This window comes from Pavona decussata, unplaced genomic scaffold (genome assembly GCF_977016875.1).
Source record: "Pavona decussata unplaced genomic scaffold, jaPavDecu1.1 SCAFFOLD_51, whole genome shotgun sequence".
Lineage (NCBI taxonomy): Eukaryota > Metazoa > Cnidaria > Anthozoa > Scleractinia > Agariciidae > Pavona > Pavona decussata.
This window is the reverse complement of record NW_028145473.1, coordinates 1,116,487-1,134,689: the sequence shown is the minus strand read 5'-3', so window position 1 is coordinate 1,134,689 and position 18,203 is coordinate 1,116,487. Positions and strand designations below refer to the sequence as shown.

Sequence of the window (18,203 nt, the reverse complement as noted above, 5' to 3'; positions counted from 1 at the left end):
GTGTGTCAATAACACGCATATGTCAATTGAAGCCATCAAAACCATAACATTTAACTTTGCATAAGGGAAATCAGTAATGGAAAATATGTCTTCCACAGTGTTAACGGTGTAACTTTTTAATTGCGTACAATTTGGAACCTCGAAAAACATTTTGCACAGGCCTTTGTGCACAATGTTGTTGGATGACGCCATGATTTTGCGTATTCGACGTCCCGTAAAGCATGTTTGAGGTACATATTAAATTTGTTCGCGATTTCGTTGAAAGATGAATAAGGAGGTTTCTTTCTGTGTATAACTTGGCACACGATGATAAACTAAACTTCCGTTTCCTCATATTTCGTAACATGGTGTGCCACTAACTGTGGGCTTCTTCGTGGGTCACAGATGTCATTAGATCCGAATTCTAGCACGATAATGGCCGGCTTAATGGCAGTGATTATCCCCATGTCATTAAACAGAACTTTTTGAACTATTCGACGTAGCTTTTCCTGCCAGTATATGGTGCACAGCTCGTCGATTATGCTCAAAGTGCCTAAAAACCGGTCGTCTGTACCTTTATGGTTTTTTAATCAATATCACAACAAAATTTCCTAAGATCAAATAAATTACTTTGTGCTCTTTTGCCATTACCCAATCGTAGAGAAATGGTCGATATTAACCGAAAAGTAACCCGCGATTGACTCTTGACTAGCTGGCTACATAATTTGACTGAATTTTTTGGTTATTTTGTTAAACTGTTTCTTCCTGAAGAAAACACACGCACTGTTGTTTTTAAAACCATATAAACTTGTTGCACGGACAATTCGATAATTGACGATTCAACTTCTTTAAAGAAATAACTAGGGCTTGGCCAAGTCAAGGCTCCTTTTATAATGCAGATTGGTTTTTAATATGGTGTTAAAACTCACCAAGCTTCCATGGAAACATGTTAGGGCATGTCCTTGTTCACGCGACTTGATAACATTATCGTTTTGTCTGTTATCTTAAAACATTATCAAATAAAATGTCCAGTTAAAGTAAGTGAAACATCTGTATCTTCCATCCAAATCACCCTTATCGTTTTATCAGAAATTCAAACCATAATTTTTATGATTGTTAAAACATACTCATAAAATTTTCCAGTTAAACCAATTGAGACAGCCGTATCTTTCGTTTAAATTTCCTTTACTTTCTAATGAAAAATGACGTTGAAAGAAAATAAGCTGATGTTGCCTTTTGCGTAAGAGTGGTTTGTCCGTTTTACACTGTGATTTATTATAATTATTGAAATTTAGTCAGTTATTCAGTCTTTTCTTCTGTTTTAGCATTATTGTTTTAGTTCTTGTGGTTGTTGTTCTTTATCTTTTTCTTTTTAGATATTTAGACCACAACAAAATAACGTCTCTATCAGATGAGTTATTCGCTGAGCTTACAAGCCTGCAACTTTTGTAAGTATTTTAGGAATGAATATTATATTCATTTTGTCATGACTAGGGTACTAAAAACTAACACGAAGTCTACGGAGGAAAAAAGGAGGTTCTCAGGTTTACTAGTGATAGGAAAATGCCAACGAGGCCAGCCGTCATTTTTGTCTACATTCCCTTCACTTTTTAATGAGAAAAAGACGTTATAACAAAATAAGCTAATGTTACTTTTTGCGTAAAAATGGTTTATTTGTTTTAGACTGTAATTTATTATAATTATTGAAATTTAGTATTTTCTTTTGTTCTGGCATTGTTGTTTTAGTTCTTGTGGTTGTTTTTTTATTTTGTTTTGTTTTTAGAAGCTTAAACTACAACAACATAACGTCTCTATCAGATGAGGTATTCGCTGAACTTACGCGCCTGCGCTTTTTGTAAGTATTTTACGAATGGACATTATATTCATTTTCTCACGACAAGGGGAGTAAAAACTAACACGGAGTCTAAGAAGTAGATAAGCAGGTACTCCGGTTTACTAGTGACCGGAAGATGCCAACGAGGCCAGTATTTTAGAAACCAAAAAATGTCACATTGGGCAATACTGGAAGTAAAGAAAGTCCAACGGGTAATTGCCGTTGTACAGGAATGAAATTGTCAGCAACGAATATTGTGGACATAAAATTTTGGCAATAAGATTGATGAGCTCATCACGCTGTTTATACGTATTAAATTTTGCTCACATTGCAACGGTATGATAAAAGAGAGATTTAGAATTACGTTAGCGCAAACGGCAAACGAAAGAAATGACCATGCGGTCATGTTTATCGTAGATTTGCCGTTTGCTGTTTTTAGTTTCTCTGAAAAACTGAGTAGTTTTATATTAGTATCAAAGGCCAGAATTATTGAGCACTATTCTCTTCTTGGACTTGTTATCCAAGCAGTCATAAACGCAATCGCTATCCTAAATCTCTATAATGAGATTCGCGGTGCCAAAAGTACGGACGATAAATCGTAAACGACGGTCGGTATCAGTGGGACAATATGGAAAATGGATGAAAGTAGGGTTGGGTTTTGGGGGTTGGGCAGTACCTCATTTAGCGGACTCTACAAGGAGGATCCGCTTAAAAGGGTTTTTTTTTTTTTTACTTTTCTATTATACGAAAGCGTAGTGGAATTGAATTTTTAGCATTTCGAAGGGCCGTGACAATGAAGCGAAAGGTTAACAACTGAATTTAAGTACTAGTGGAAGACATTAGGCAACAAAAACTTAGGAGAAATTCTTTGAAGATAGGTTTGGAAAATATTAATCTACCAATAGCCGATGAACACTCCTCCTCCCCTGGCATATTTTGGACGTATGAGAAAGAGTATTTTTTTGTCTTTTATGCATATAAAAGGTTGTAATTACGGTAGAAGCAGGCTGGGTTAAGCCTTGTAAGGTTGAACCTCCCTGCGGAAGATTGAACCTCCCAGTGGAGTCTCTGAAGTTTATTGAGTCCCCATACGCCCCCTTCAAAGCCGCTTACTTTTGTGCACGAGAACAGTTAGCCACAATTTTAACTTGCGAAGATAATGCAGACATGGAAAATGATCTAGAAGATTTATACAGCAGTATCGAATGTTGGTCGCAGATATTGCTGAAGAATTCTTTTATTAAGTGATTTGCGAGAAAAGGGTTACGTGCCAATATTTATAGCAAGCTAATAAATGTTCTGCTTAACTTCAGATTTCTTCAAAAAAATTTAATTTCCTCCATTTCAAATGATGCCTTCGCCAAACTTGGAAGTCTTACGCATCTGTAAGTACACAATCTTTTTTAATATCATAAAGTATCATAAGATTTCATGCAAACATTCGGAGCATTAATTAATATGTCAGTGAAATGCGGAAGCGCAAGACGCCCAATGACAAGCTGCTAAATTTTTTACTTTGCCACAGTTTCCTCCTACAGGTTGCTGTATTTGTTACCACAAAAGTGTTCTACAGTCACACTTAGTTTTCTCCCGTCATGCAAGGTGTAATGTCACCGAATTTTGTTTTTCGTGTTTTTGTTTCAGAGTTTTGTAAAACTGCAATGTAACTTTTCTACCCAAGAAGTCATTTTCTTCGTAGGAGAAATATGCGCTGTCATAGCGGTATTCCGCGCATGGCAGTAGTTTGTATTAGGGGAAGCATGCTCGTGTCCTTGCTTGTAATAAAGTGTTGCGTCGTTTGCTTTCTTGTCCAGTCAGAAATTTGTATACCCATGGAGATGAATCCATTTACCGATCTCCGTTTCCCTATTGACTTGGAAGGTTAATCATAATCATTATATTATTATTTTCCCACAATCGAACATGGCATTTGATTGCTCACGTGACGTAATTTTCTATGGCAACACGATTTTGATGGAGATTGTTTCCAAAATGAGAGTTTTAGACCTTCATCTAAAGAAGAATGATATGTACTCTAGCTTCGTTAATATTTCTATATAAATTCAGAATTACTTTATATATTTCTATTTTTCAAAGTTAATTTAAATTTTTTAGGAGGTTTCTAAGAAATTGTAAAATTGAAGGAAGGAGATCCAAGATGGCGGCTGTGTGGATCCAATGACGTAATAATAGACTCACAAAGTGTGACTCCTAAAACATTTTGAATTTGTGAAGTAATATATCAAACAAGAGCAAGCATGTTTCATCAGATATCCAAACACTGAGAAGTAGGTTGAAAAAACGAGGCGCAGCCAACATTTTCTAAACGACTTCGAGGTGTTTGGATATCTGATGAAACACACCTTTGTGTGTTTGATATGGCTTCTCAAAGGATCAATAATTCTTGGAGAAATTCAAGGCTAATGTTGGCAAAATTTTAAGGTTATTAGAAACACATAGCCAAACCACGGTCACAGTAGTGATTTTCTTTTGTTTTCTCTTAATGAATGTTTAATGAGTTTGAGAAGTTATGAGATTTGCTAAGATATTCGGGAGGAGCATGAGCACAAATGTCCACTCGTCAAAAACTCACGGTATTGTTTCTTTTTGAATGTGTAATATTGGCACTTATATGCTGTAAATGACTACAAACTCTTCGGACGAAGTCATCACAGACGTTTAATCTCTAAATTACAAAACCGCTATTTTTTTCCTAATTGGGCCTTTTTCATCATTAAAGTGTTTTTTTTTTTTTATTAAAGGGAACATTGCGGTTTTGCACGCGACGGAAAATACTATTAAAATTGGGGGGGAAAAGCAGTTTACCGTGTAAAAACGCTTGGTAGTTAATAAAACGGGGAATGGGTAATTAAAAATGAAAATGGCAAAATAGAAATGAAAAATTATAAATGAGAAATGAGATGATCATGACCAGAGAAGAATGTTGTAGTAAGTGGTAAAGAAACACGCATATTTTACGAATTTCAAAATATATTGACATCCATTGTCACCAGAGGTACCAAAGATGAGCAATAACTGATTATTCCCAAGTGTCTCAACCACTTTAAGAACCTGGCAGTGACTCTATGCCAAGATAGTGATGGCTGGTTAGTAGGCGAAGGAAGTAACGAGGACAACAAATAGACGTAACATTAAGCCTTTCTTGTTGTTTTACACTTTAAGTAGTCTCTTACTACTCTCTGGGATAATTTGAGCCAGCGAAACACTCGAGCTAGGAGACACGCTACGTGAAGAAGTTTGCATCATTCAGGGGTTGCGACTGATTTGAGATATCAAAGAAAGATCCTCGCAGTTGCTACGCAACTTAAGCAGTTGCGAAAAGAAAGGCTGAAAAAAATTCAGGCCTGAACGGAATTCGAACCTATGACCTCTGCGATGCCGGTGCAGTGCTCTACCAACTGAGCTATCAAGCCAACTGGGAGCTGGTCATGTTGTGAGTTCGTAATATACCCGTGAAGGATGAATAAATAAATGAAAATATATGAACAATATATTTTGAACTGCGGATGAAAGATCGAATAGAAGAAAGATCCTCGCAGAGCTACGCAACTGTTGCGTAGTAACTGCGAGGATCTTTCTTCTATTTGATCTTTCATCCGCAGTTCAAAATATATGTTTCATATATTTACATTTATTGATTTGAGATATATTGCGAAACCATTAAGCCGACAGGAACGAGAACAAAACAAACAAGGGTTTGATTTGCAAAACTATGTTCTTTCTCCATGCCATTTAGACTCTTTCCAATCACTGCCGTGACGAAGTGACCATTTTAACCTTATGTAAACCGGAGGGTGCGCATTAATAAAGGCCCGGATTCTGCCTACGGCGACTTTGATTCTCAATAACTTTACGCAAACACAAACGCCATAACCCATGAAGTATTTTCTGAAATTTAACTCTGAAGTAACCATGGAAAATAATTATCGAGAGGTCAAAAGAAAATAGAAAAACCGCTTAATTCAATGAATAAAATTACTTTTTTCCGTAACTTTTATGTTTTTAACTCATATTAGTATTCTTTCAGTGGCTTTGGTTACTTTTCGTTCAATATTCGTCTTTCCTGAAGGTTCGGAAAATACAGAAATACAGATGGCCGCCATTTGGTAATACTGACATAATGATCACGTAATATCACATCATTACTTCTCGTTGCTGACCTCAAAGAAAACATCTTCAGACGTACTATTTATAGGCCAAGTGTTATTGGCATAGCTTTAGTAGTCGCGGAGTTATGGTGCTAGTTAGGTTAAGATGAAAGTGGGCATAGGTCAGTAAATTTTCCTTTTACTCTCTGAACTAGAACACACGTCAGCCACATTAGACAAATTGATCAAGTCCGTATAATTTCGAAATAGTGCAGCGGCGTGTTTTCCGACAAGTACATAAGCCTTGCCTTTGTATTGTCATTAGCTGTTGCGTGACATATAGCGAGTTGGGTGGGGAGTAGAATTTTCGTACTTGACGGAAAAAATACAAACGATTTTTGATACCAAATTACTTAATCGAACTCACTTTCTTGTTCTGTTCGGTCTTCCGCGGTTTCTACATATTCGATTAATTCTCTTTTCCCCTCCAAATTGTTGTTAAGTTTTTATTATTTTATTATCTGGAAAGGTTTTGAGTTTGAATCGGCTAAAAACACAGACAAGACGCAAAATAGTTGACAACCAAAAGCGTTCCCTTGACCTCTGTTTGTCCAAAACTCGTTCTGCTTTTTAACCACAAGACCGAGGAAAGAAACTTTTACCGATTTAGGAATGTTCTTCCAAAAAAAAGCCGTAAAGATGATCGTTTTGGCAATCAAACCTTTTTGGTGACGTTTTCGTTCCCCTCACCGCCGTAGTTACTGTAATCTATGAATGGACTACATTTCTCTGGCGCGACACTCCAGGGCACGTTAACATCGCCTCACGTGGTTCGGGTCTATCAGTAGGAAGCGATTTTTGAGCGTATTCTCGTGTTTTGGATCATAGATATTTTTAATCCGATATGCTGTAGTTTTTTTGACATGGTTTGGCCATGTACTTGTGAAGGAAAGTTTTGCTTTTCTCATTTAACTTATTGCAACAGCGACGTGATATTTTACTGTTTTTGTTCATTGTTCGTAGTCATGTGCTATGACGTGGACGGATGTCTGCATTTGGGCCCATCCAAAATCACTACCACGTGCATTTGGTAGACCACTGGACTTGCGTTGGTTGTTCTAACTTTTGCTTTGCTACACCGTGCTGACGAGAGCCAACCAACACGAAACAGCTGTCCACGGTTGCCGCATTCTCGGTTTGGTCACTATCATGTCGCTGTCGTGTTTAGTTTCTACGCAGTCCGATCAGCCTTGCAGAATTTTGAGTCTCATGTTTCACACGCTCTAATATCCGCATGTGAATATCTCTTAGCGAAATAAGAGCCCACTCGCAGTGTAGAGCTAAACAGTAAAGGCTTAACTGTTTGCTCTCTTCGCCACTTCCTTTAACTACCCACCTGACGGCACTATTTAACAATTATCCTGCAAAATCGCGCGAAATATCGCCTGATACTTAGCCGACGAGGCCGTAGGCCGAGTTGGCTAAAATCAGGCGATATTCCACACGATTGAGCAGCATAATTGTTTCATTATTCAACACATTGATAACAAAGCACAGGTTTATAGCAGAACAACTGGAGGCGATCTTTTTTTTGCCAAAAAAATTAAACTTGTAACGTTTTCCCGCTCGCGGACCGGCATGAATAAAAGTGGCAGCTTTGTTCAAGTTTGAATGAAATCGAGGGCGTTTTGCATCAAATTAAAAACTTGAGTACTCGTCTAGCGCGCCAATCGCTCCGACAAAATTTTCCACAAATTTGTAGCCTCAAAAGCTAAAACCAAACTGTATTTTGATGCTGCGAAGGATTTGGTGGTGAGCCGGGCCGAGCTTAACAGACTAGAAAATCTTTTCAACGATTTCTCGGGTGAGTGTTTCTTTGTTTACAACGCAAGCAATTTCACGATCTTTCCTCAGTGTTTTGACAAACGCATCTAGTGCCTTGTTCCTTGCAAGAACTCTGGATCTTTTATGAAACTAAACGGTTTTTTCAAGCGGCTCTGATGCTTCTGAGAATAATTACTTTGTACTCCGTCGACTCCGTCTATCGTTTTGTCTGCCAGAAAGCCAAACTTTCTCGAGGCACTTCAGTGGGAGCTCGGATTTTCTCAGGTGGTTTTCTCCATTTTTTCCAGACGAGTCGAGATCTCTGTTTAACGGTTACAAGAACCAATCTAAGGAAATGCATGTACTGTTTGTAATTTCTGAGCCCTAGAATACGGGACAATCCAAAAGTCTAGCGAAAAATATATTAAACGTTTTTGTTGAACTGTAATTTGCCCGTTCACAAACAGAAAGCTAGGTAAGCAGTAAAAGTTTTTGCACGAACCATTGAAAATTTATTCTTAACAGCAACCTTGGTTGTCTTTTATGTGTTCAGCATAAAACAGCGTTATTAATAAATTGGTGATCTTGCGAGGTCGTTCATACTTTTTGAAAGCGCTCTGCCATTTTTCTCCCCGACTCACGAAAACTACGTATATCGCAGAATATCTGTTGTGTGCGGACGACATATATTGAGTTCAACATGACCATATTTGGGCAGTGTCACAATGTGTTGAAAAATAACTGGTTATACAATCAATGCAAGGTTCTGATAGTTGTTGAGTAACTTGGAAATTTTCAATGTTCGCTCCCCTTTGTTACCTTTAGTGACATGGATGTTAACAGTTATTTTTGAAAAGTCGCGGATAACCACCGCTTACCTTAATTATCTTTAAATCCCATTAACGAGTCGTGATTTTCTCGTAATCAGACAAGTTTGGTGAGCAACTAAGTATAATACTGGTTATCAGGATCGGGATGGTGTTGCTGGAACGTGAATTATATGTCAGCCAATCAGCTGCAAAATGGCCCCACTCGATTTCACTTTACGTGGTTTTTAACTTATCCCTATCTTGACCGGGCCTATATTTGTACTTCTGGGGCTGGCTCAGGAGGAGGGGGGGGGGGGGGGGGGGTGGTGGGCGGATTCCGCCTCGGCTATAATTTCCCAAGTACAAAAGCTATGATGATGAGACTCGGAGGAGAGATAGAACACCCTAAGATGTTTCTTTTGACGTCCGCAACGGGTTGTGATGACTTCATATAACGTTGTATTGACATCATGATTTTCAATTAGCTGCCATCTTGAATTTCTGGATTTCTCCAAGACTTCAGGAAAGCGCAAACATTAAGCGAAAATTTATCGGAACCAAGGACACGAATATGAGCTAAAAACATGAAAGTTACAGAAAGAAAACTGACTTTCCTTCATTTTATATGGAGATTTTCCATTTTCTGAAAAAAACGGGCTGTCAAAAGTTGGTTGCCATGGAAACATCAAAGTCAGTGAACAGTTACCGATGACATCAACTTGTTTCCAGATGAATTTCCTAAAAAGTTCTTAAGTTTAAGGCCGTTTGCTCAGATATTAAAAAAGTATTCAGGTTCAATTCGCCGCGAGCAGAATGTCCCTCCCCCATAACCCGGTCTGGATAGGGTTAAATGAAATACACATGTACTGATTTGAGCCTCTCAATTACAGATTCCTTAATGACAATCAGCTCCAGAAGATCGATGCACAAACTTTTAAGAACCTGAAGAGTCTTAAAACTTTGTAAGTAGTAAATGTAATAAGACGAAAATAGCATTCCTGGTCAGAGATTCCATGTAGAACCACCTCTTTTTAATTAATGGCTTCTATGAGTACTTTAATGTGTATTTGATACGAACACGTATCGTTCTTCTAAGTGAAGATCTGACCTACAAACTCTTGCTATTGTGCATCGATGCCAGAAATTTCCGTCCGACCATCCGTACGTAGCACCATAGCAAAACCAATGCGAATGGCACAGTCAAGTATGCGAGGCTGTGCTGCTGTACGCGTTTGTTTGGTGGGAAGTTGTATCGCCAACTGCGTTTAAAGAAAAACAAAAACAAATGTTGAAGACAACAAAATACAAGTCAATTTATGTTACCAACAGCGGGAGAAAGAGCAAGCCGACTAGTGGTGGGAGAAACAAATCAACTCTTTAATAGGCGGCACATCGTAAACAGCCTTATAGCTAATTCCAGCCGAATCTTGAAGTGAAATCATTTTACTCCGATCTGGCGCGACGAAACGTTGAATTTTTCTTCTTGAAGTGAAACTTTTCGAACACTTAACATGGTAAAACGAACGGGATGGTTAGTGTCCAAAGAGGCGCTTACTCATGTGATTTTGTTGACAAAAAACTTGGCTGGTTTGCTGTTTTGCAAGATATTGTTTTTCATGCAGGGTTGACACGACGTTTAACTCAATACTGCTAATTTCAGAGCAGCCTTTTGAGCTCCTTTTTTCGGTCCATGGTCAATATTTCCCTTGGAATTTATTTTCTAATCTCGTCCCATTTTGCTTCATTTAACAAAATTTGATTTTTAGCTAAAATAGTCTCGCAACACTGTTTCGTTGGTATACACGACTGACACGTCTGTCTCGCATATTGTGATTTCTAATTTAAGCATTTATTTGTGACAATCGTGACGGAAAACAAACAGGAATACCTTAAAACAATAGAATATAAGGGCAAAGAGTAAGACGTGTGAATATTTTTCACTGAAAGTCTTTGCACAGAACATTCTTTAAAAGCGGATGTAAAATTAAAGTGTGATTTCATTTTCATCAAAAGCAAAACATTTACTCGCTTGTTTGTGCGAATTTTCCAAAGACCGTTGTTTAGTTTATTTCTGTCATGCTTGCTTCCAAATATTACATTTTTTCCATTTGTTACGCTAATGATATATTTGAAGTCTGTTTTATAGTTAGTCTAGCCTCTTTTTCTGAGGCCTACGTAAGACTAGAGAGTGACGGTGCAAGTAGCGCGCGCAGACTTTTCGCAAACCGGTTTTTCTCGATCATCAAAAACAGACAGAGAAAGAGATGTTATTGGGCCCAGGCCTTCTATAAATGCAATTTAAAAAGGAATTGTTGAGCTCCGCTTTTAGGCTTGACTAAATATATATATATATTATAGAATTAATAATGAACTAAATATTAACTTCTAACTGCTATAAAGGTCCTTAAAATGAATAATTAAGCAGATCTTGATACATATCATTTTTCATATTAAAATAAAACTTGTGGCGAGCTTAGTTTGCCACAAACGGCAGTGAAATCAAATTTCGGATATTGGTTTAAATCGTAGAGAAATTTTACTAGGTGTTTGCTGGCGACTCTTTAAAAATCGCCTGTATGACGGCGATTTTCACCTATAACTATAAGGGGCGCATAAAATCCAGTATGTGTCTCTGGTTTACGCCAAATTTTAACCTTCTTTTAGATCGCTTGCTAACAACGACGTCCAAGAAATTCCTGAGCAGGTTTTCAAGAATCTAAAGAGACTCGAAAGAATGTACGTATAACCTACTGAAGGAATATTCGGTTGGTCCTTTTAAATATTTACATATTTTGCTTACAGTCGTGCTGCATATAAACGGTTTAACAAGTCACCAGTGACTATCTAAATGAACAATAAAGGTGACAGAGTCGTAAATAGGGGGATATGGATAGCTAATGATTACGTATCATCAATAATTTTGAACTACATTTAGCTATATACGCTAAAACGGAGTACAATAATTGAACTTAGACCAACTGAATGTAACGTAAAATCTGAATACCTTACAGGAGTTGAGTTCGGGAGACTTTCCGCACAACAAGTTGGTTGCTGTAACAACAGGGACATTTGGAAACCCATAGCAAACTATATCATTAATAGATGGAGTAACACTGGTGTAAACTTCCAAACTAAGGGATGTATATAAACTATAGTGCTCGTCATTTCTCTCTGTGATTATTATCCTCAACATCAGGGAATCGTAACACTAAAAACTGGAAAGTAAAAGCGGAGCAGGTGTATTCAATATATATTTTTATATCTATTTTTACTAGACTACTTTCAGATAACCCTATCAAGACTATTGGATCACAGGCCTTCACCGTTCCGTACGGAGATTTATCAGTGTAAGCATAAAGTCAACTGGTTAATTAACAAATTTCAATTGTTTGTTCATTAAAAAAGATCGTCATATATTGTGAAAAGAAAAGATAATTGGCGATTTCCTTACATTTAGACAATGAACTGCCCCCCAAGTTATTTTCAAGACGTGTTGTAAAGACCTAGCTTTTATAAAGCCATCGTGTTTGACTGATCTCAGTAAATGGTGGGCGTTTATTATCTTATAACGCTTTCCAAACTATTTTCAGTTTTTCCAGAATCGAAAATTCCGCGAGAATATATATTATAGACCTTTTTCTTCGGAATTAGTCTGCACAAACTATAATTTTGTCGTAAAATATCGTAATGTTCATTTCGTGTCTTAAAAAAACTAAAGTTATCTCACGTTTTTGGTGTAATTTCAAGACTAAAAGTATATCTTAGTTTTTCCTATTTTTGAGGAACGCAATTTTTCATCTTATTCTTGTTAGTTCTACTTCTTAAAACTGGCGGACAGACAAAAATTGTAATTTTTGTGCATGGCAAGTTTCTCGATTTCAGCGGATAGCTAAATTTGTGCCCCAGGAATTAAGATTCTAACTGACCCTTGCTTTCAGATATGATGGTTCTGTATTCACTCAGAAACCAAGGGTCCGAAATTCGGACCCTTGGTTTTCGGTTCCCTTAAATCATGCAAAACTGATGCAATACTACTTTCACCCAGAAACCAAGGGTCCGAAATTCGGACCCTTGGTTTTCAGTACGCTTTAATCATGCAAAACTGATGCAATACTGCATTCACTCAGAAACCACTCTTCAATTCGCTAAAAACTTGCAAAATACAATGCTAAATTTATACAGAAACCAAGCTTCCATACTTTCGGACTTAGCTATAATCGTGTAAAAAACGCAGTGCCGTGTAATAAACGTTACATTGTGGTCATTTTTGGCGGTCAGATCGTTGCTATTACAAAGGCCATTCATTTACTTTTGTAGCGTGGTCGTTACGTTTTGACCTGCATTCTCATCAACTCAAGTAATACAATTTGGAGTTTCCAATAGCATGGAATTCAACGAAAAAGTGAAAGCGAAAGACAGAGTTTATTTGAATTTAGACGGCCAGATTTGGGAAGGAGCATGGACAGTGCATGGAGCCGTCATGTACGTGCTGGGATGGACAATAGCATACCGATAGACTAGTGATAGCAGCGTTCAAGATTCAAGTCCGTTACGAACGGGAGAAATGGCTATGTTTCTTCTGGTATGTATAACTTTTCAAGTTGAAAAGAGTATTCAGTTGTCTTTGCTATACGTTAAACAGCTTCAAATAGATTCAAAATACTTGGATGTTTTTATAACGGAGCCTAGACTCGGCCTAGTTTTGTATTGCTGGACATTTAGCGGTTTGTGCCTGTTATTTCTGCTATCGATCGGGTTTAAGAGAATTTGTCCTCGTCCATGTTACATTTAACTTTGGAATAAAGCTTTTAATACGTTCTTTCTCTTTTTCTTTCTTTACGAAATGGAGGGAAATACGTTCCAGTGCACTAACATGCAGAGAAGGTGGTTAAATAAGACACCCGCTGTTGTCATCTGTCAAAGACAAGTCTGAATGGAAGAAAAGAATTCAACTGATGTAAACAGCTTAGAGCAGCTGTTTAGAGGTCGGAGAAATTAAGTTGACATTCTCAGTAAAAATGAAATGTCTCCTTTGTTCAGAATTTAGGCCATCACCAAACAGTGTCCCCTACAAATGTCATCCATAATTCTCCTTCGATGAAATCACTACTTAGATAAATAGTGTGACAAGTAACCTTGCAATTTTGTTGACGGATAGCAATAACCTCAATTTTTACCGTAAGCACAAGTCATTTAAGAGAGATTTGAGGTTTCGCTTAAGGCAATTATCCTATCTTCGGAGTTGCAGCGTTTTGATTTTAATGTTTACAATAGATTTTTTTTAAAGTATTTATTGAAGCAAGGGTGCGAATTTCGGACCCCTAGACTTAAAGTGAATTGTTTTTAAAAACGCATTTTCTGCGGATTTAGTTGAACCAAGGGTCCGAATTTCGGACCCCTAGACTTAAAGTGAATTGTTTTTAAAAACGCATTTTCTGCGGATTTAGTTGAACCAAGGGTCCGAATTGCGGACCCCTGGAATGAAAGTGGATTATTCTTAAAAACGCATATTCTGCGGATTTAGTTGAACCAAGGGTCCGAATTTCGGACCCCTGGAATTAAAGTGAATTATTTTTAATCAAAGGCTCCTGTGAGCCAACTCGTGAATGCAGATGACACATAGTAATTGAAATTTAGACGGCTACGGAAACTTCCTTGAAAGCTAAAAGAAATTATATCTTTGCCCGATTATGTAACGAAAAATAACCATTCTTGTACTATAAAAATGATTGTCAAACTGTTCTCTACAGATTTAATAAGATTATTTTGATGCGCCGATTTAAAAAAAAAAATCACGTGTCTTTTTTTTTTTCAAAGTTCATAGAAGCACGCCGTGTGCAGCTACGTCATGCAAATTCGTGTCCCCGATAGTCCGGGGCTACTGGATTTTGCGATCGGGCTAGTGGATTCTGACCATCACTTGCCCGGCAAGTGAAGTTTTTTTGGGAATTAAAATTACAAAATTACTGTAGGGCAAGCGGATCTCACAAAGGGAAATATGTTCAACAAAGTATCGCATTACATTTCATGCCCGACATAAATGCGTGAAATTTTTCCTTTGGAGTTCAGTCCACGCAATCGTCAAGTAAAAATAATGAAGTAAGACAAGCTCTTGCTAAATAAGAATTATTTATCGACCGCGTCCTTTTGCTTTCCCATAAATTACCAGTTGTAAATTTCGAAAATGAAACATTTTTTCCCTTTGAAACCTCTATGAAAGCTGACAAGATCTTAAAGTGTTCATTTGCATAATTTTGTTTATGACGTCAATGATGCGTGACATGGCACGTTCCACTTTCGCGTGAAAACTGACAAATTAAATTATTTTTTAATTAAATTATTTCTAAATTAAATTATTTTTAATTCTTAAAAGAAACCGCACTTTGTAGAAAAAAACGAAAAAACCTATAACTTTGCTCAGATTCAACGAAAAATCTCAATTCTTACACTAAAATGATTGTCAAATTATTCTCTACAGAATGAATGAGAAAATTTTGACGCGTCGTGAAAAAAAATTTTCACGTTTTTTTTTTCACTAATTGAGTTTACGACCCCGGACTTTCTGAAAAACTAAAAAAAACTTGTAACTTTGCTCAGATTGAACGAAAAATCTCCATTCTTGCACTGAATGATCGTCAAATTATTCTCTACATATTGAATAAGAATTTCCTGATGCGCCGTGAACAATAAATGTTCGCGTGTTTTTTTCCACTAATTGAATTTAAAACTCATTCACTGCGCACGCCCGAAAGTTAACGACAAAACCGACCGACCGACCGACCGACCGACCAAGTCAAAAGTCACCTATCGCTATAACTCGTTCATTGCGCACGCGCATTCACGAGTTAAAAACGCATTTTCTGTGGATTTAGTTGAACCAAGGGTCCGAATCTCGGAACCCTGGAATTAAAGTGAATTATTCTTATAAACCCATATTCTGTGGATTTAGTTGAACCAAGGGTCCGAATTTCGGACCCCTGGAATTAAAGTGAATTATTCTTAAAAACGCATTTTCTGCGGATTTAGTTGAACCAAGGGTCCGAATTTCGGACCCCTTGATTTAGACAAATAAGACTTAAAAATGGCTAATTCATGAGGACAATAAAAATCACTCCGCTAAAAAGAAGTTTTCTTGATGTGTTAACTTTTTACTCCGTCGGAATCGACAAAAACGTAATCTTAAAAATTCATCTCGGCAAAAATAGCATAAAAATGACGCTTTCTTTGGAAAATTGAAATTTTGGAAAAACTGAAAATATCTTGGAAAGCGTTTTATTTTGTTGATTTACGCAGTGCACCTACCTTAAACGGCCATTTTTGCGTGCAGCAAGGTCCTCGCTTACGGGATAAGTGATGCATGGGGGGGGGGGGGGGTCTTTTAACTTTTCAGCTTCAGTATGTCCGCCCCAAACACATCTACTGAATACAGAACTATTTCCTTTGAGTTCCTCAATATCGAAAGATGGCTTCAGATGACATCAATCCGGCAATTAAAGTATTTATTCTGTACGAAATTTGGCTCAAGCTCTATTGTTTATGATGCTACAGTCTCATTAAAAAATAAAATGGTAGATTTCACAAAACAGCATACAATTTTGCATACTTTTGAGTTACCAAGTTTCTCTCTAAAGTAATATCCTAGCTGTTTTATTTGTTGCATGTCTTGAGGTTTCTGTCGAGAAATGTTACTAAGGCGAATCACCGAAATAGCGTGTCTAAAGAAGATGCGAGTGTGAGTTACAATAACCGCGGAACTGGAGATGCAACTGGAATTCCCTGTTATTTCTTATTTTACGGGTAAATTTCTATTTCATTGTTATTAAAATGATCTTTAACCAGTTTTTGTTTCCTTAGATACATGATACGGACAAAATTAAAGAAATTCAGCGTTCAGTCGTTCGACAAGGTTGACAACTTCACAATTAGCATGTAAGTATCGATGATCAAGTGTCCCAAAAGGAGATGATTGGAACCCTGCAGGAGTCCGAAAAAAGTTTGACGTGAATTCCGAAGCCTATTTGATACCCAGACAAAATTGCTAAGTATGGCTAGATGGAACAATGGAGGAAAGTCATGGGGTCCCGGAGCCCGGAATATTTGTCTTGGAGCTCTGAAGTTCTCGAAATTTCTACCCGGAGATCTGAAGCACTAACTCTTCTTCGAACCCTGAACGCCAAACTAGGAGTTAGGTCGTGAGCCGGAAGGCTTCTCGCTTAAAAAGCATTATTAGCATGTTTACCAAAATTTACATTCAAGAGCGGGACATTTCAAAATTAAAACATAGGCAAATACTTTCCGGCTATCTCCAACAGAGATAAACTGCCATTGATTTAACCAATCCTTTGATCTCTTAGCAATAAGGGAAAATTTCATGTCTTTCAATAACATTCTTTCAACTAACAAACTATATTTTGCTGCTGTCAAAAACACATTGCTCCAATTCTCAATATATTTCTTCTGCAAGATTAAAAATGTTGTTCGTAGCTAAACAAGAGAACAAAAATCACCTATGATTCCCCTTAAAAATTAGCGTCTGTTTGCCAATTCACTTGTTAGGTAAGATCCTTTCGTCTGTAATATCTACCTACCTACCCACCTATCTACCTACCTACCTACCTACCTACTTACCTACCTACTTACCTACTTACCTACCTACCTAATTTCCTACCAACCTACCTACCTACCTACCTACCTACCCACGCACCTGCCTACCTACCTACCTACCTACCTACCTACCTACCTACCTACCTACCTACCTACCTACCTACCTACCAGCCTACCCACCTACCTACCTACCTACCTACCTACCTACCTACTTACCTACCAGCCTACCCACCCACCTACCTACCTACCTACCAGTTTACCTACCTACCTACCTACCAGCCTACCCACCTACCTACCTACCTACCTACCAGCCTACCCACCTACCTACCTACCTACCTACCTACCTACTTACCTACCAGCCTACCCACCCACCTACCTACCTACCTACCAGTTTACCTACCTACCTACCTACCTACCTACCTACCTACCTACCTACTCACCTACGTGCCTACCTACCTATCTACCTACCTACCTACCTACCCACCTACGTACCAAGCATCCTACCCACCTACCTAACTTCCTACCTACCGACCCTCCTACCTACCCACCCACCCACCGACCTACCTACCTACCTACCAACTTACCTACCCGACTACCTACCTACAAGCCTACCCACCTACCTAACTTCCTACCTACCTACCTACCTACCTACCAACCTACCCACCCACCTACCTACCTATCCACCTACCTATCTACCAGCCTACCCACCTACCTACCTGCCTACCTACCTATATATATTTCTTTTCAGTAGCCCCCTCACACCTTATAAATCTTTGTATTTTTCTTCCACTTTTCTTTCCCGTTTTAAATACATGATTTCTTTTGTTCTATTATCGTTACCTTATGAATGAGAGTACTAACCACAAAAACCAATAAAATCCGTATAAATTTACATTATTAACTAAGACATTCTGAGCCTGCTGCCCCTACCCCTCAACCTCTTCACTTGAAGAGAATCAAGGCTTAGACAAGGAACCTTGGAGAGCATATAGAACGTCCAAAACGTTTTCCTTCAAATTCTTCAAAGTGAGATATCACTTGAAA

At 37.9% G+C, this 18,203-nt stretch overlaps 1 protein-coding gene across 1 annotated transcript in view; it reads left to right on the top strand.

Moving 5' to 3' along the window:
• LOC146480994 (uncharacterized) overlaps positions 1–18,203 on the top strand; it is a 99,852-nt gene that overhangs the window by 62,790 nt on the left and 18,859 nt on the right. The window contains exons 2-8 of the mRNA XM_085108685.1: positions 1,356–1,427; positions 1,763–1,834; positions 3,127–3,198; positions 9,446–9,517; positions 11,220–11,291; positions 11,831–11,902; positions 16,410–16,484. Of these exons, the coding sequence (XP_084964811.1) occupies positions 16,414–16,484 (71 nt within the window). The 5' untranslated portion in view covers positions 1,356–1,427; positions 1,763–1,834; positions 3,127–3,198; ... (2 more) ...; positions 11,831–11,902; positions 16,410–16,413. The remainder of the gene's footprint in view (positions 1–1,355; positions 1,428–1,762; positions 1,835–3,126; positions 3,199–9,445; positions 9,518–11,219; positions 11,292–11,830; positions 11,903–16,409; positions 16,485–18,203) is intronic.